The sequence below is a fragment of the Acipenser ruthenus genome, chromosome 3 (assembly GCF_902713425.1).
Source record: "Acipenser ruthenus chromosome 3, fAciRut3.2 maternal haplotype, whole genome shotgun sequence".
Classification (NCBI taxonomy): Eukaryota; Metazoa; Chordata; class Actinopteri; order Acipenseriformes; family Acipenseridae; genus Acipenser; species Acipenser ruthenus.
This window is the reverse complement of record NC_081191.1, coordinates 94451797-94471866: the sequence shown is the minus strand read 5'-3', so window position 1 is coordinate 94471866 and position 20070 is coordinate 94451797. Positions and strand designations below refer to the sequence as shown.

Genomic DNA, 20070 nt, shown 5'->3' with positions numbered 1-20070 from the left:
TGAATATTTTTCTTTTCTAATTTCTTTGTGCAAAACTACACATTTCTGTACCTCAAATAAAACGTTATATTGCAGCTTACAGTATGCTATAAAAATGCACAATTGTCCTTATAAAATGTTATATTTATTTATTTACAAAAAAAAACCTTGTATTTGTTGTGGTCTACTTTTTTAATTAAAAAAAAAACATGTTGACTGTCCATATTAATTGTTACTGTTGTTTTAGGTAGCACTCACACACATGCACACACACACACACACACACACACACACACACACACACATATAGAATCAGCACGGGCTACTTTACAGTGCGTTATAAAATGTTTCAATAACATAACACGCAAGGACCTTTACAGACCTTTTTTGCAGTATCTAGGTAAGGTAAAGTCCTTTGTAAACATTTGCTTCGCGCACATTCTTGAAAGTAATGCAGTGTCGCTGAGTCTGATGTGTGTAGCAGCCATCGTAATACATAAATCGTCTCCTAAAGAATGGATAACAATGTCATGGGAGCTATTTTACTCCACAGTGAGTATATGACATGAATGCAATCAGACGCCCCAAGGCTTCCTCAAATGTATCATTTATAACTTTACCTCCAATGCGAACCTTCATTATACAAGTCATAAATATAACTGCACGTAATGCAATACAGCAGTGTGTTTAGCTTGTCGGGTAACCACACATTTGACAGCGAATACAGAGCCTCCTGTCCAATAAATTTAAGAGGTGACTTTAACGTATTGGTGGCTGAGCAACGTTACTTCGTAATGCCCACGCTCACTGCCTCTTCTACGACTTCTCGTGTGCCCACACCATAATTAAATGATATTAATACATGATACTATTAATGGCAGTACTTAGAGGTTGTCTTAAGTAAGCAAGAGGGATGCATTGATATCGTTCATAAAACGAGGTAGAAATATTAACTGCAACTGTGTACTTCCGGTCAAAAAGAGTGCATACACATTGTCCTCTGTCAGATTAAATTACCTGCCGTGCACAACATGCAAAATCATACATTTAAACTGAAATGAAATAAAACAACAGCGATACCTGCTCTTGCTGATGCGCTGTTTTTGCTGGTGCGTTCTCCTTTGCTGTGGTCATGTTCACCTACAATACAGTGTTTACTCCACCGCTGATAGCCAAACAAATTTCAGGTGTTGTACAAGAAGACAGGAGCCAGCAACGAGTCGCAAGCAATAGGCATTCAGTGGAAACGGCGTTGAAAGACAGAGAGACGGAGACAGGAAATGCACATAATACTGAAGACTTTAATCTGCGAAGACGAAGTGAGGAGAGGGATGGATGCTGGATTTCTGATTTAGAGCAACAGTCGCTGCAATCGTCAAAGCCACGGTGATAACTGCCTGGCAACCAACATCGGGGAGCAGCTGAGCTTGGAAACGACTGAGGTTTGTCCCCTTCCACACCCACCTTTCTGTGCACTGAGCATGCACCAACCCCCAGCAAAAGCAGTAAGAAAAGACTCCGAAGCCCTTCTTGTTCACGTGTACCTATCTTTTTTTTCTTTTTTTTGCAGGGTTGCGGGGGTGTGGGGGTGGCTTGGAGTAGAAAGTCGATAAGAAATGACTGTGAAAGTATCACTCCTTTATAGCCCTAGCCCCGTATAGGTAATTCTATGTTGCAGAAGAGTCTTGTGTGTCACTAGCAAGGGGTCAAGAGTGTAATGTCGCCTGGGACTGCAGCGCGCGATTTTGCCATTTTCCTCAGTGTAAATTAATTTATTTTATCGCTCTGTGAAACCAATTTCTAAACAATGGCTGTCACATTCTTTTCACAGTAACACGATTTTGACAACTGTTTTGAATAATTTAGCAATAAGACATTCTCCGTTTCATCACACGAAAAAGAAAAGCAGACTGTATGGAGAACATGAGCGCCGGGCATCAGAGAATGCTGAGAACATCAGCGCAACGGTATTTTTTAGAGGCATTGTTCATAAAATGATAGTATATGCTTTCAATGTGGTTTAATGTGCCCCCCAAAAAGCATTTTAGTGCAGTGTACTGCAGTAAACTAAACGCTGTTTGAAGGTTATTTTCTTTGGCAACACCGAATCCCAAAGGGAATTTAACCAGTCGCAGTTGTTTTAAGCTTGTAATTCTTGCTTGATTTAAACTAGGGCTGTCTATCTATCTCACTAAAAGAGCCACGATGATAAGCAGCACGCCCTCAAAGAGCCAGAAAATCACAAACAAATTAAATCTACTGTAAAATGTCAGACTGTAACTAGGTTTAGTTTACTAATTACAAAAAGATGACTAAATAGCAGCAAAAAAACAAAAGGAAAAAAAGGTATTTACCAGATTAAACCTTTTTTGACTGTACATTCTACTAAAGACGTTTTCTTTTGTTTTTTTTTTCAAAACCACTAACATCCTTAAATAGGATACCTGGCCTCTAAATCAAAAGATTTATCAGCCCTGATTTGAACAAACAATATATAAGGTATTAGTAAGTAAACAGAGGCATGCCATTTTATTGCATGCAACAGCTCTGACAGGGTAATTGCTGATTGGCTTTGGGTGAGTCCTTTTATGTTGAGTTTCCTTACTGTAATAAATATACAACTTAAATGAAGCTTTCAGTAAACTCATCACAATAAACCTTTCTCCTGTTAAAATTCCTCCTGGCTGCCAGTGCTCCATTATATAAAGGAACAGTCAAGGAACCGTTATTGACAGGTTCAAATGCATGGCATGTCCTTTACATAAGTAATTGAGCGTAGGGTCAGCTTTGCTGGAAAGGGGCAGGGGGTCAAAGCTTGGCATGGTTTCAACAGATATTTGTTAGTTTAAGGAGATGTTTCACGCATTTTTAATCTGACACAGAGGTTACTACTTGGAATCGGATCTGTTTTATGTCACGAATGATGAGGAGTCACCAAATAAAATCCCAAGATGTGCATTATCGAGCAAGGTTATAAATGGTCATTGCTCAGGAGTAGCATAAAAGAGATAATTCAGTTTTCTTAAAAACATATATTACGGTAGTATTTGTTACTTATAAATGATTATTTTCAATTCCTCTGTGGTATTTTTTTGTCATATATATATATGACAAAAAAAGTATACAGTGATGGATCTGTGTCATTCAGATCGGTGGAAACCTGTTTACTTTAAATCAGCACTGAAGGTATTTCAAATGCATCGGATAAAAAAAATGACAGTGCTTCCAGGTACCCAACCACTTCCTTTGAAAACCACTTATATCTCAAAACAAATCAGGCTTAAGTTTGAATGCTAAAATTTAAGACCCTGCTCAGAAAATAGATGGGATGTCTTATCACAAAAACTGCAAGTCTTGTGAAGTCACTTTGTAGCAGAATTGGATTCAATGGGGCTGATGTAAGGATAGGCATAGTGCAAACAACTGCAGCTCCAAAATTCAAATTGGCTAGAGGCCAGGCCATTGTTTTACTCTGCAGCCTATGTAACCTTAAGAGCAATGCAAATTACTCAGCACGCACAAATAATGAGCTGCAATCATGATAATGAGGGTCGCAATGAGCGCCGCCTGTGCATCGGGCTATTTAGCAGCCGCACTTACAGCCCAGAGGTGAGTTAGTACAGAGAGCAGCAGGTGCTGTATGAGATTTGTGGAGCACAAAAATCAAACCAGAAATGTGTAAGAGAAAGGGCAGCAAAGTCCTCTTGGCGCACAGAAATTAAAATAAAAATCCTTACAGCTGAGGTCACTCAGAATGAAATTGAGTTATTTGGAAAAGCCTCAGCCAACATCAGTTATGCTACCAAAGAGGCCATATGGTCCTCTATAGCGGAGAAAGTCAATGCTGTCGGTGTTACCAGGAGGACAGTCAACCAGGTGATGAAAAGGTGAAATTCAGCTATTAGGTCTAGGATGACCTGCAGAGTGAGATGATAACACCTTACCACCGCATCCTCCGGCATCCCAAACAAAGTGACCCTGGGTTTGAATATGCAAGGTCTTCTCCGTCTTGCCCTTCTCCTCCGAAGGTTTTTCTGCCTGTCCTCAACAACCACAGCAGTCATCCTGTGGCCAATGACAGGTCTCTGAAGGTGTGTGCTTTTATACATCTCTTAATTACTTGCTTCTACAATGGTTTGCACCTTGTAAGATGAAGTGCAAAGTTTTTGAAGGGTCAGCAATTGCCCAATTGCAAGGCAAAATCCTTACATCTCATTACAGTTTTTATTCCAGACCCCATAATGAATACATTTCAATATCATTTAAAACTGATTAATGATGGCAAAGTGCTAATTTGATAATGGGTGCAGAACGGCAGGTGAAAACCATTCTTTACATATGCCACGTTTTTAGTGCCCGCTAAAGTCCCACTTTACAGCTGCTAAACACAATTTGTGCATGCAAAATGCTGATTATGGCTGTAATATGGATGTTTTGCAGCCGCAAATCACTTTGCACGTATCCTTACATCAGCCCCTATGTGTATTGTAAGTTGGCTCAAGCTCTCTTGCGAATTGGGGCCATACTGTTGTTTTTTTTAGATGCTTCAGGGTTATTTTCACAGACATTTTTGGAGCATTTTGAAACTAGATAGAAACTTGTTACACATATATTTTAATGAAGGCAACAATTTCAGGCAATTTATGAAAAGCTTAAGACTGACAAAATAAATACATATATACACAGACAAGCTCAGAGGAAAAAAAAAATAGAGGATACTGTGACACACATGTAATATACAGCTTTTTAAAATAAATTATGCTACTTTGTAATATTTCACTCTCAAGTATGCCAAATATTCGTAAATAAATTAACAAATTAGCTAAAAAATCTCCAGATGCCATTCTGTGCCTTCTTTTAGTAATCCCATCAGCCAAGAAGCAAATGCAATTTTTTTCCTTATATTTCTGGAAGAAATCCAACAATGTCTTCAGGTATGCAGTATCTTGCCAATTCAAATATATCAATACCTGCATTAATATGATATATACTTTAAAATTACCACATGCATTATTATTATTATTATTATTATTATTATTATTATTATTATTATTATTATTATTATTATTATTATTATTATTATTATTATTATTATTATCCTCCTAAAACAACCTTAAAGCAAACTTATACTGCTATTCAGGCAATACTATATTTTTCTTTGCATTCATATTAATGTCTATGTTTAAATGATCTCATGATCCATGTAAACATGCTGATTGAAGAACTTGAGTTGGCTCAAAACAAATACACGAGGGACTTCATTGGTATTTTGAGCAACCATTAAAAACTGCACCATCAGATCCAGGCAATATTTATTGCACCTTGCTCGATTATTGTCAGATTTTCACTCAGCTGTAACCCAATCATGTTGCAAGCATTGCTCAACAGCTGTAAGTTCGTAAGTATATACATATTTTTGCATATACATGTAGAATCTCTTATCCAATGATCATGAAACTCGGCATGAACATTATTTAGCATAAGTTATTGAGAATATCAGATTCTGCAGGTGTCTGCCGGGCCAAGCATCTGCACAGTATGTCACACTCACGTTTGCATATATCTGAAAACCTCTTACCCAATTTTCATAAAATGTATTGACTTTATGAAGTCTGTTATTGAGAATCTCAGATTCTTGAAATGTATATCGAGGTGTCTGTTCATCCATCTGTCTGTTTGTCATGCATTGTTGCATGTATCTGGAGAATAATCATTTCGGGTCTATTCTCAAGAAATCTGTGCTGCGTAGCTGGCTGTGGGTGGGAATTGCCGCACCGCTGACTCTGGAATGCAAATATGGCTTGAACAAAGACACTCCTCTGAATGGCCAAGTAAAGGTGGCCGGAGTTTGCGTTCACTAGCATTTCTCACACAACTAACAGTATTTAACATGCCAATTATAATTTGAGCCATAACATTTGTTTTAAAGATCAAAAGAAAATTTCCTTTCAATAACAAACATAAGTCTGGCCAAAAAAATAATACTTTGCGGAAAGTATGCAGAATAAGTGAAAGTAGGTTAAATACACAAATCAATATACATTTTGGAGGATTTTACAGTATTGTATCAGCAAAGCTAGAAAACTCCCACAAAAAACAAACCCAGCACTATTTTGTAACATCTTAAATTGAATGTGATATATTTAATTTTAGTTAACATAACACTCCCAAAATATTCTGTTGATTTCACACAATGGCAACGTTTGAATACAGAACAAGTGGCTTCTTCCAGCTAAGAAATCTTGTAGTCTTGTATCATAGTACTTTTGCACCATTATGTGAAGATAAATGCAACTCTCCAGTGAAAAAAAAAAAACAATATGTTTACAGTTAAGCAAACATATTTGCAGTTGTAAATAATAACACCCCTTAGTTTTGTAATTAGCCCTTAGCTCAGTGACAAATATAGCATGTTGGATTGTAATATGATGATGGCTGGCTTTACCTGGAGAAAAACAAAATTACCCCTGTGAAGTATAGGGCTTGATCACATTCAGTAGGCAGCTGCAGCAGCTTCACTGGAGGACTTTTTTTTCTTGCTAGTTTTGAAAAACAAATGCCAAAGTCAATAGCGTTTGAAACATTTAAAACAGAAGTAAACAGGTACATTGCTATAAAATAAATCAACAGATAACACCAAAGTTAATCATTTATTATTATTATTATTATTATTATTATTATTATTATTATTATTACTAACAACTATTTCACATAGCGTTTGTGTTTTAATCATAATTGTGGTTGTCTTCAGCTGTGTTTACTACTCCTGGCCACTAGGCTGAAGCTCCTACATGCCCCTTACTTCTGCTCTCAGGCCGAGTAGTTTAGCGTGGTGTCTCCTCGTTTTTTGCCGTTTCAGAATGCGAATATCTTCCGTGTATCTGTGGGAGCTCCTATTTTTAGCTAAACCACGCCTACTTTTAATCTATGCTCCAGATGTGTGCGTGCTTTTCTCGCTCTCATTCCAGCATGCGACTAGCAGCTCTGACCCTGCGTAAACCCTTCTTGACACGTGACGTGGAAATACCCTTACGAAGCGTGCAAGTCCTTTGAGAATATGCCCCTTCATTGCTCATTCTTACTCTGTAGGATTCCGTACATACTGTCGATATAGGTCATGGTCATCAACGTTTTCATCATACTGTAGGTCTAATTTTAAATGCACTGCTATGGTGGGGATGTATGTTACTGGCAGACTGGTAGCTTTAGAAATTATACTTAATCTATAATGTTGCATTGAAATATTTCTATATTTAGAATTTCATTAAAAATAAGCATGAAGCTTGAAGAGAACAAAAGGCAAATGATTATAAGCTTCTCATGACTATAAACAGGACCGCTAATGATAAAACACACATAGGTAATCTATTGCTGTAATGATGGTAAAATGAACAGCAAACACCTATCCAGTCATTCTGCATTGACGGTACATGGGTAGCATGTGGTTTCCATTTCAGTGGTGTGCTCTTTGTCACAGTGGTGTGATGTGCTCATTGTCACAGTGGTGTGGTGTGCTCTTTGTCACAGTGGTGTGGTGTACTCTTTGTCACAGTGGTGTGGTGTACTCTTTGTCACAGTGGTGTGCTCTTTGTCACGGTGGTGTGGTGTGCTCTTTGTCACAGTGGTGTGGTGTGCTTTTTGTCACAGTGGTGTGCTCTTTGTCACAGTGGTGTGATGTGCTCTTTGTCACAGTGGTGTGGTGTGCCCTTTGTCACAGTGGTGTGGTGTGCTCTGTCACAGTGGTGTGTTCTTTGATACAGTGGTGTGGTGTGCTCTTTGTCACAGTGGTGTGCTCTTTGTCACAGTGGTGTGGTGTGCTCTTTGTCACAGTGGTGCCATGCATTTTTTGGAAATAAAACATTTAAAAACAAATTTAGTTAATTAAAATGAGGTGTTAATTAATCTGGCATTTCTGCTACACTTCTAAGGCATGCTCTTATTGTAATATGCACAGTGTCCTCCAGTAATTAAGGTCAGGCCACATTTTTATGGTAAATGATTCTATGATCCCAGGGTACACTGCTGTAACACCATCACATGGCTTGCATACAATGCACTGGGAATAAAAGCAATGTCCTTCAGATACCAACCCAATGTTACAACACTGTCTCGTCAACTTGATTACAGGCCCTTAAAACAGCATCCTATTGAGGCCTGTCACTCTCCATTACCTTATCTTCTTGCATGAATGCTACCACTGCAGTGAAGAGTTTAAAACATTGATGAACAGGGTGAAATGGAATCAAAAGATCTTGATAGATATATTGTGACATAAAACTTGCTTAGCATCCAACAAAGCTTTCTACTGCAAACACGGTGCTATTTTTGAAGGTGAATTCAATAAAAAAAAAAAAAAAAAACACAGAGCTGCTTGGAACCCCCTCCACACTGCTGTATGTGCAGTAATATTAGATAAGCCTGTATTGAAAACACCATAGATCAGGGAAATAAAGTAGGTCATAAAGTGATGCTTTAGTAACACACAGATGAACATCCTGTAAAAAGGGTCGTGCCCAGCCTCCCCCTGTTACATTTTCAAAGAGAAAGACAACTGATAAACCTCAATTTCTGTGCATCATTCTTTTCAGCTACAAAAAAACCCTGTAAGTTATATATCCCAATTTTAGGGAAATGCAACGGGAAAACAAATGGGGAACAGAAAGTGTGGTTACTGCATTTCAAACCTGTGATTGCTTTTGTCAAGCTATACACCAGCCTGCAATCCCTCCTGATGGCATTCTTTTCATGTTGCATTACTGCTATGCAATTGCAAACTGCTTGTACCTCTGTACTGACCGAAACACTTTCTAAAATGGGACAGTCATAGGTGGATTTTAAAGGAAACCTTCCAAGATGCTATAATAATAAATATTGTATTTGTAGTCTTGTGGACTGCTCTTTGTTGATTTCCCTGGTCAAAAAAGCCCAGTGACTTTATATTCAGGAGAAGCTGTTAATGTTAAAGAATACTTTTTCCATACCAGTATGGGAGAACAATGGCTGATGTGATTCGGAAATACTAACCAGGTCTGTCAGTATACATCAGAATGTAATATAAAGAGTGTGTGTGTGTGTGTGTGTGTGTATGTAGATATGGTTTAAATGTTTAAACGCTGACACCTGCATAGTATTTAAACATTCATAAAAATGTACCAAATGCACATCCCTAATATATATATATATATATATATATATATATATATATATATATATATATATATATATATATATATTTACATACCCCAATGGAAATTTATAATTTCTAGAAATTTCTTGAAAACAAATTATAGGAAATCTTTTGTAGCAAAAGTTTTGCTTTTGCGGATGAGGAAAACAAGTTACAAGAAATAGTTACAATTATATGTTTCAGCAATTTCTTTTGAAAAACTCAAAAAATGCTAATAGTAGAAATCTACTTTTATACAGATTCACTGACATGCATTATTGAGGAGTAGGGATAGCGATCAAAATATGTCTTGCTTTAGTCTAAAATCAGGGAAAGGGGCAAATACAAAGTTTTAGCACCCAATAACTAATACTAATATAATGTAGGGATATTAAAGTGGTTTATACTCACACATGTACGCGTCATAATAATTGCTGCATGAATATATATTGGTAGCAGCAGAAGAAGCATCATTGTTTGCATCACAGGGTGGCATAATGGGGGACACCTGTGTCCCAGCTTTCTGATATAGACTGATAAAGTGCACAGCAGGTTAAACGATGTGGGAATGTATAAAACCAACTCCCTCTTCTGGTGAACATACTGAGGGTTGCTGCAGCTTTAAGACAAAAAAAGTGTCTCTTGTAAAGCCCTCAATTCCTAAACCACTGCGGCTGAATTCTCTGCACTGAGAGCCGTCTCGTGTTTTTCAGATCTATATCACAGCATATGGTCCGCGGGCTCTGCTTGTAACATGTTCAACAACATAGCAAAATATCACTCCTCAGCCAGTAAATGTGGCACACTCTAATGTCAATTGCAAAGGTATCACAATGAAATGGAGGTTAGGATACAGTACATAAACCAATGTTAGTTTTATCAGGACATGTGTGAATTCAGAGTCAATTAGGTTAAGTTGCACATATGCCATATGATCTTTTAAAACTGTTCAAAGCTATTGATTTGAACGGCTGTTAAACCAACTTGCACTCCCCTACTATGCTAATTTTATATAAAGGGACATTTACCAATGCTGCTCATTCTTTAAAAGCAGGGTTTCCGTGACAACTAATTGTATTTGTACTGTGTTTTATATAAAGGGACACTTGCCAATGCTGCTCATTCTTTCAAAGCAGGGTTTCCGTGACAACTAACTGTATTTGTACTGTATTTTTTTGCAAGCACAAAAAAATACAAGCACACTTTGATTTAATTATTATGGAGAGATAACCATTTCCTACACATCAGTGTTTCCTTTGAACTTTTTTGGTTTTTAAATAAAGTAAAAAAGGGAATTGCTTTTACAATATCTTTTAAGGAGATACTGTACATTTAGTACCCATGAACAGTGTAGCCTTTTAAAACCATTATGATAATCCACAGTTTTGCAATCCATGTACAGCACTTAAAAAGAAGTGACCTTCAAACTGCATTATATGTATTCTATTTGATGTACTATTTTTGTTTGGAAACATTTGCATAAACGGTCAAGTTGAGCTCACGTAGCTCAATGCGAGATAGGGTGCTAGAGAACTGCATGCATGGAAACAGACAGCATGAGAGCGAGAGATAGAGAGGTTTATCTATTGTGTTTGTGCCAGACAGGAACTGCTTTACAGAGTGGGACAGGGCCTGAGCATGTAACATTGTAAATAGTTATCTTCAGTGTTCCATATTCGGTTTTGTTCAAAAGAAAGTTGTGATTATGCTTGGTTGGTAAAAGTGCTAATAAAACAGTTGTTTTTCACCCAAGTCGCTTCATTTTTTTCCCCCATGTTCATTTCATATTGAGGTTCAATGGTGCAGTGTACTTTTTTGTTTGGGAACATTTGCATAAACTGTCAAGCTGTGTACAATTTCAAAGAACAGCAAGAGCAGTACTGCCCTACTAAAATAAATGGCACATGTTCATAGAAACATGCTTTCCTTTTCCAGAAGTTTATTTACTCTAAAGAATATATTATTTTCCTTTTTTCGGCTTTCAATGGATTAAACTTATGCTGTCAATGGCAAAGCTCTTAGCAAAATTCAGGTTGTTTTTCAATGCTGTCAACTACATCGGTGTATCTTTTTAAAATGATGCGGTTAGCAATCAGTTGAAATTAATCAAGCATATAATTTCCAAATAGATCTGGGCTCACACACTGGAAAGGAGAGAGAGTGCAGCTTGTGGATGGAGAATATCAATCAGATATAATCACACATCCAAAATCACATTTATTGCAGAAAGATTGTTTATGAGAGGTACTGATAGGTGGTATTCTCCCGTGAACCAGTGGTTTCACAGCAGTTAACCAAAAAGACAATACAAGTAATGTGAAATGTGAATTACAGAGGAGCAGTGTACCGATGTTCACTGAAGACAGGGGTCTGCTTCTCACTGAGCCTCTGCCAGTCCCTGTCACAAAGGGACTCTAGCTGGTTACAGCACTGGTTGTCCTGTTCAGGTGACTGGTAACACTGTTTTTTCACCTTTGTTTAATACTATTTTATTCACTTTTTCATGTAACCAAACATGTCCTCAGATACTGTATTACACAAAGTACTGCAGTTATTTTTTATTAACAAAAAACCTGAGGTATTGGGAAACCTTTAGTAGTGTGAGACAATAAATACTTTACTAACTAGATATTCTTGAGTATTTTCATGGAGCATGCCCTTCCTTTGCAAAGGTCAGCTGAAGGCAGCAGTAAAAAAAAAAGCTTATGTATGTGGGGGAATTAAATGACCTTCTATTGCCATTTAAAAGGCTGTGGAAGGGTGGTGGGCAATTCGCTGACACACACAGGAGACAGAGGTTTTATTTGAAAACACCGCACTGGTGCCCAGTTTTATTATTTTAGATGGGTTTTTCCTTTTAGCCTGTAGAGGGCGCTGTTGTCCATGGCCTGAGTACCGGCAACGGTACACAGGACCACAGCAATACCAATACTGGTAATAGTTAAAAGCTGGCACACTCACAGGTGTTCAAAATAATAAATGACAAAAGGCGAAATGAAAAGGGAAAATAAAACACAGTAATAAAACTACAAAACAAAAAGTGCTGCTTACGCAATGCCCTCACTGCTGCTAAGCCGGTCAGTATGGGCCTCCGACCTATGCTCAGCTACAGTATTTCTATACACTGGGGTAGCCCGTATAACTACACATGCCCCCTCGTGTACGGAATTATTTATTTTACTTTTTAGTTTCTTTTAAGGCAGTCTGTCTCCCTCAGCCGTGCTTGCCTGCTCTTTCTTTACACTGACATCTTCCGCCAGCATCACTGGGTATCCTCTCTCCGGCCTCCCGAATGCACAACCAAGCTCAGTTCTTATGGGCCGAGCAATCCCCCAAGGCCCGCCTCTTAGCCACTCAGAGAGAGGGAAAGCCAACACACCCTCTTCCCCACCTCTCCTTGCCATCACCATGACTGACAGGCGGATCTTACAAGGCTGCTGCCCTCTTCCTGCAAAACCATGCATACACCAGATAGTCAGCACAAATCTCCCCTGTTAAAGGCATAAACATTTAAGAGCAAATTAAAAAATAACAGAATCTTTATTGTAGTTTTGTCCATAATAGATAATTTATACAGATGTGTGAAATTGGATATAAAGGCTACATCTCTGTGCTGCCATTACTGTAGTACTCTGCTACAATCCCTTACTCTTACAGTACAGCATTGGAATAGGCCAGCAATGCTGTAGTTTATTCAATACCTTCAAGCACACCATCATCTACTTCCATATTATTTCTACATGCAACACTGTGGTAAGCAGTATAAAAACAAAAAAGGATAAGATGTAAAGGAGAGCTTGTCTAAAACCGAAAGGAACAATGACAGGACACTTGATGGCTCCAGTATTGATTATCACACTGTGGGTGCCTCACAAAATCTATCTTCCAGCACCAGCAGCATGTCTTAGGACAGTTATGCAAATTTAATTGAGGCAAAAACTCCCTCTGATGGGAGCAGACGAACACCGGGGGGATTACCGAGATGTTAAACATCCTACTCTCTAATGAGCAGACGTGTCACAAAGTCCTACAAGAACTCTATTCATTAAACATCTGTGGCATTTAAGGTCTCACAGGTTTTTGCAGCAACAGATACCAGGAGTTACTTGTTCCAGACTTTATAGCAACACAGCATTTTTTAGAGACTGCATAATGTTTATGTGTCTGTCTTTTAAGATTTGAATACATGGAGTACTGTAAGTTGTTTTTATTTCAAAAGTATGACTGTGGATCACATAAAATGTATTTTTGAACCTGTCCTTGTTATTGTTGAATCACTAAGGTCAGCATACACGGTGCTAAATGCATCCACATTTATAGTAAACTGCAGGTATTATACAATAAGGACTGTGTATGCATAACTTACTAGAGCTTACTAGAGATCAAATGCTATGCAGGAATAGGAATTTCTATTTCCATACTACGCCTTACTATTACTTAGTAGAATGCCAAATAACCAATCAAGGAACAGCATTAAAAAAATGTTTAAAAACACATAATAAAAAATGAGAGTGTCCAGTGAAAGGATGATGGATTGGAATAGTGCAAAGACAGCTTTAAATGTTAAAGCGCTACAGACTATGGCAGGCTTTTTTAAAATTATAATTTAAACACATCTTACAGTAAGATGTGTTTAACTTCAAATCTCTAGAGCTGCTAGTTTTTAAATTAAAATGCCATTGGAAAGGGGTTTTGTAATTTATGTAACAGGCACAGTTGACTCTATTTTTATTTATTCTGGTATTTTGTCGTTGCTGAAAAGTGACCGCCAGAATCTTCATTCAGAAAGAGTCTCAGAATTAACAGAGCCTCCACTTTGCAAAAACAAGCTGATTACAAAGTTAATGCTGCACTTAAAAACTTAATCTACAGTACTCGCACTGACAGGCTCCTCCACAGTCTAACATGTTGACTTACAAATTATTTATTTGTTACACTCTAACGGTGTGGTAGTAATGAAGATTGCCCGTCCCCCCCCCCCCCCCAGCTACCGGAGGCTGTATTCCACCACTTCCCTGTACGGTAGTCCCATTACATATTTCTGTTTATAAAGTATGTAGTACTTCAGCATTCAAATTTTGTTCTCAATCATGTTGGAAAGGAACACATGCAGACAGATTAGTACTGTCTTTCTTTATACAATCAATCACTCCTGCATGGATCCCCAGTGACATGCACTAGTAAAGGTTATGAAACAGCTTTTTGGAGCTCAATAAAACTTTTCTCAAGGGGAAAAAAATAAGAATGGAATTTAATACTTTATTATAGGTATGTTGTTTAGCAATATTTTTAGTCATAGCTTTCGCCATTCAATATATAGGGCCTAATTCACAAAAAGGCTGTAAACTTTATGGTGCACGATAACTGCAATTACTGTGTGCATTAATGATTTCCGTATTTACTGTTGCAATTTTATTCATTATCGTGTGTAATAGTGAGCATATTTTGGTGCACGCTCATTTTATTGTGCCATACTATAGTAATCACAATGAATATGTGATTTGTATGGTAATGCATGATAATGTATTTAAATGAGGCACCCCGCTCTGAATAATGAGATGAGCTTCATTCACACCGTATGTATTGTGCACATTAAAGTGAACGATAATTAGTTTTTTTGGACACCAGGCTTTAACCACTGATATGCATGCTATTTAAACCTCTTTTTCTGGTCTGAAAACTAGTGATGTGCATTTTGATTCCTTTTACTGACTCAATTAATTTGATTCATTCAGTTTAGTGAATCAATTCAACAGATGTGTTAGTTTGATTCACTGATTCACTAACGCAAAATAAATACATCTTTCTGAATTACTTGCTTATGAAAAATTGTCTGAATGGAAAAATCTGTCAGCAAGGATCATTTAAGTTAAGACTATTCACTTGGTGGCCCGCACCATAATTATATATATATATATATATATATATATATATATATATATATATATATATATATATATATATATATATATATATTACACACACAGTACTAAGCAAAAGTTTTAGGCAGGTGTGAAGTGGGCTCTCCACACAGCAGCCCCACACAAACTGGCTGCTTTCTTTAAATACCCTGCACCTGGCTCTAATTTACAATGATAGCCAGGTGCAGGGGATCATTACTAATCAAAACAATTAACAAATGAAGCTAAACAATTAAACAAAGTGAAGGCTTTTCAGCCTGTGACCCTCTGGGAGATGTAGTCCTTTTCTCCCCAGGACTACACTTTCTCACTAATATATATATATATATATATATATATATATATATATATACACAGTACTGTGCGAAAGTTTTAGGCAGGTGTGAAAAAATGCTGTAAAGTAAGAATGCTTTCAAAAATAGACATGTTAATAGATTATATTTATCAATTAACTACATGCAAAGTGAGTGAACAGAAGAAAAATCTAAATCAAATCCATATTTGGTGTGACCACCCTTTGCCTTCAAAACAGCATCAATTCTTCTAGGTACACTTGCACACAGTTTTTGAAGGAACTCGGCAGGTAGGTTGGCCCAAACATCTTGGAGAACTAACCACAGTTCTTCTGTGGATTTAGGCAGCCTCAGTTGCTTCTCTCTCTTCATGTAATCCCAGACAGACTCGATGATGTTGAGATCAGGGCTCTGTGGGGGCCATACCATCACTTCCAGGACTCCTTGTTCTTCTTTACGCTGAAGATAGTTCTTAATGACTTTCGCTGTATGTTTGGGGTCATTGTCATGCTGCAGAATAAATTTGGCGCCAATCAGATGCCTCCCTGATGGTATTGCATTATGGATAAGTATCTGCCTGTACTTCTCAGCATTGAGGAGACCATTAATTCTGACCAAATCCCCAACTCCATTTGCAGAAATGCAGCCCCAAACTTGCAAGGAACCTCCACCATGCTTCACTGTTGCCTGCAGACACTCATTCGTGTACCGCTCTCCAGCCCTTCGGCGAACAAACTGCCTTCTGCTACAGCCAAATATTTCAAATTTTGACTCATCAGTCCAGAGCACCTGCTGCCATTTTTCTGCACCCCAGTTCCTGTGTTTTCGTGCATAGTTGAGTCGCTTGGCCTTGTTTCCACGTCGGAGGTATGGCTTTTTGGCCGCAAGTCTTCCATGAAGGCCACTTCTGACCAGACTTCTCCGGACAGTAGATGGGTGTACCAGGGTCCCACTGTTTTCTGCCAATTCTGAGCTGATGGCACTGCTGGACATCTTCCGATTGCGAAGGGAACTAAGCATGATGTGTCTTTCACCTGCTGCAGTAAGTTTCCTTGGCCGACCACTGCGTCTAAGGTCCTCAACGTTGCCCGTTTCTTTGTGCTTCTTCAAAAGAGCTTGGACAGCACATTTGGAAACCCCTGTCTGCCTTGAAATTTCTGCCTGGGAGAGACCTTGCTGATGCAGTATAACTACCTTGTGTCTTGTTGCTGTGCTCAGTCTTGCCATGGTGTATGACTTTTGACAGTAAACTGTCTTCAGCAACCTCACCTTGTTAGTTGAATTTGGCTGTTCCTCACCCAGTTTTATTCCTCCTACACAGCTGTTTCTGTTTCAGTTAATGATTGTGTTTCAACCTACATATTGAATTGATGATCATTAGCACCTGTTGGTATAATTGTTTAATCATACACCTGACTATATGCCTACAAAATCCCTGACTTTGTGCAAGTGTACCTAGAAGAATTGATGCTGTTTTGAAGGCAAAGGGTTTTCACACCAAATATGGATTTGATTTAGATTTTTCTTCTGTTCACTCACTTTGCATTTAGTTAATTGATAAATATAATCTATTAACATGTCTATTTTTGAAAGCATTCTTACTTTACAGCATTTTTTCACACCTGCCTAAAACTTTCGCACAGTACTGTGTATATATATATATATATATATATATATATATATATATATATATATATATATATATTAGTGAGAAAGTGTAGTCCTGGGGAGAAAAGGACTACATCTCCCAGAGGGTCACAGGCTGAAAAGCCTTCACTTTGTTTAATTGTTTAGCTTCATTTGTTAATTGTTTTGATTAGTAATGATCCCCTGCACCTGGCTATCATTGTAAATTAGAGCCAGGTGCAGGGTATTTAAAGAAAGCAGCCAGTTTGTGTGGGGCTGCTATGTGGAGAGCCCACTTGACAGTGTGCACAAGAGTAGGAAAAGGAAAAGGAAAAGGAAAAGGCAGTGTATAATACAAAAATTTAAGTCTTGAACAAACTTGTGATACACATTTTAAATTATACAATCATGATGATGGATGAAACAAGCAGCTTTTACTGTTGTTTGTTGTACAGACCTGCTAAAAGAGACCTGTTAAAAGATGGAAGTGCTATTCCTCAGAACACCCTAATGACATGCGATGACTTATCATTTAAACATGTGTGCACTATCCTGTTGAAAATCCTTCTTATGCAAGTGATTACTTACCAAATATATTGGAGAGACCTAAAACCAAGTTATCTATAGAAAAACCAACCTATGACCTAGTTAGCACCTACAGCCCAGTGATGTACTATAAAGACTGAATTATATAAACACACAGAAAGTGGAACTGTCACAAAAAATAAACAGTAATTGTGTGTTAGTTGTATCCTATGGCGCCAAACAGCTTACCCCAGTGAACAAGATTTATAATCGGAGCAGTTTTTTTCTGTATGCTGTATATTTTTTTAAAACACATTTGTCTGTGTTGTTTAGTTCCCCCAGGCTGATTTATGACAGTTCTGTTACACAGTAAAAAAAATGTGTTCATAACAAAAATATAATATTGGGTCAGGATTTATAGAAATGCAGTTGAATGCTAAGGCAGTGCTCTTGGTTCAATGCATGGCACTGCGGGGAAAAAAAAAACTAAACAATTTTGTAGTTTTGAAGGGAGATTAATCTTTTCCACCCTACTATGCTGGGAGCTTCTGAACCAATAAAGGACAATTGGAGGAGATAGTGTACACAACCCAATCAATAGTGCTATAGTAGATACAGTATACACAACCCAGTTAAGAGTGCTGGAGGAGATACAGTGTACACAACCCAATTAAGAGTGCTGGAGGAGATACAGTGTACACAACCCAATTAAGAGTGCTATAGGAGATACAGTGTACACAACCCAATTAAGAGTGCTGGAGGAGATACAGAGTACACAACCCAATTAAGAGTGCTGGAGGAGATACAGTGTACACAACCCAATTAAGAGTGCTATAGGAGATACAGTGTACACAACCCAATTAAGAGTGCTATAGGAGATACAGTATACACAACCCAATTAAGAGTGCTATAGGAGATACAGTGTACACAACCCAATTAAGAGTGCTGGAGGAGAGACAGTATATACAATCCAATTAAGAGCTTCTGACTCAGGTGCTCTTTCTATAGTAGTTTTACTGGACCTTAGTGCCGCTTGGTCAAATGCTTAGCCATCATGGCGTAAATTTCCATCTCTACACTCACATTTACTTGCAAACTAAACCTGACATTGAACTGGCTGTTTCCGAGCTTACTAATTGTATAACTGATATTAAACTTTGGATGCAACACATTTTTTTGCAAACTGAACTGTGCTAAGACTGAGGTCATGTTACTAGGTTCTCCGCACCAACTGCGTAAATGTAACAGTCTAAGCATTATTATTATTTATTATTGTTTATCCAAGGCGACTTACAGACTAGGGTGTGTGAACTATGCATCAGCTGCAGAGTCACTTACAACTACGTCTCACCCGAAAGACGGAGCACAAGGAGGTTAAGTGACTTGCTCAGGGTCACACAATGAGTCAGTGGCTGAGCTGGGATTTGAACCAGGGACTTCCTGGTTACAAGCCCTTTTCTTTAACCACTGGACCACACAGCCTCCTAAGCATGGCTATCTCTGGTGTACAGGATGCAAAAAACTGAAGTTTGTCATTATCAGCACATGATTGCATATAAACATTCCACTCATTGACTGGTTCTTAATTCAAGTTGCAAATGATTCATTTAAATGAACCAATGTTGCTGTTTTCTTTTTTTTTTATTGATTCTAAATGTAATTTTAATCATGTAGGCCAATGGGACCTATGCAATGCTGGCATCACGTCTCCTCTAAATGGAAAGAAAGTGCTCTGCATTTATTTTATTTTTTTTGGCACCCCAAAAAAGGGGGACCCCAAAATGTCTTTAAAATATATTATATGTTTTGATAAACTGTACTCCTTTTACAATGCACCACGGCTTAGTTTCTTCAGGTTCACAAAAAGTGTGATGAAATCCTGGACTTGCAATTTATTGACTGCATGATAATGGATTCACATTCCAGTAAAGTAACAACCCAAAGTACTTCACACATTCCCGTAGAAACCACTAGAAATAGTCTAGGATGGAATTTATCATTAAAACTGACTGCCAGGAATGCCAGCAGCCATTTCTAGGGCTATCAAGAGGAAATAGTCCTACCAATGTGTAATTTATCTCTGGAACAGTTTGAAATGTGCTTCAGTCCTATACAGTACTTCATATCTTAAGATTCATCTGACACATGAAATACATTTCAGGAAACATTATTATCAAGGGACACATGCCAAACATAAGGCTATAAAATTACTAATTAACATGAACGTCTCATAAGAATTTTAAAAGGAAGATTAACAAAAACCTTGAGAATTTCAAGTCAAATAAAAAAAGCACAGCAGTTAATTAAAAATAAGATCTTTTGGATCTTTAGATAGCAACCTTTCTATTTTTAACTTCCACATTACGGTACCTTTATCTGTCACTACCAGAATTCCAAAGACATTTTACAGTCAGCCTAATTTCATTGTTCTACTATCCTTTACATTATATGCCTTTTTCAGTAACTATGTAAGCTCAGATATAAAGTGCAGTGGCGTAGAGAACATCTGCACCAAATTGCTAGCCGTTCTACAAATGGACAAATTATAAATAATGCATTG

The 20070-nt window shown here is 37.8% G+C and overlaps 1 protein-coding gene across 5 annotated transcripts in view; it reads right to left on the bottom strand.

Annotated features, from left to right (window-relative positions):
- The window catches only part of LOC117394847 (dipeptidyl aminopeptidase-like protein 6), a 261273-nt gene that overhangs the window by 108953 nt on the left and 132250 nt on the right, over positions 1 to 20070 (bottom strand). Inside the window, exon 1 of one of the 5 annotated variants that reach the window (XM_033993495.3) lies at positions 1060 to 1884. The exons of the other annotated variants lie outside the window; for them this stretch is intronic. Within the exon in view, the coding sequence (XP_033849386.3) occupies positions 1060 to 1113 (54 nt within the window). The 5' untranslated portion in view covers positions 1114 to 1884. Of the gene's footprint in view, positions 1 to 1059; positions 1885 to 20070 lie in introns of those variants that run through there. 5 annotated transcript variants of the gene reach the window in all.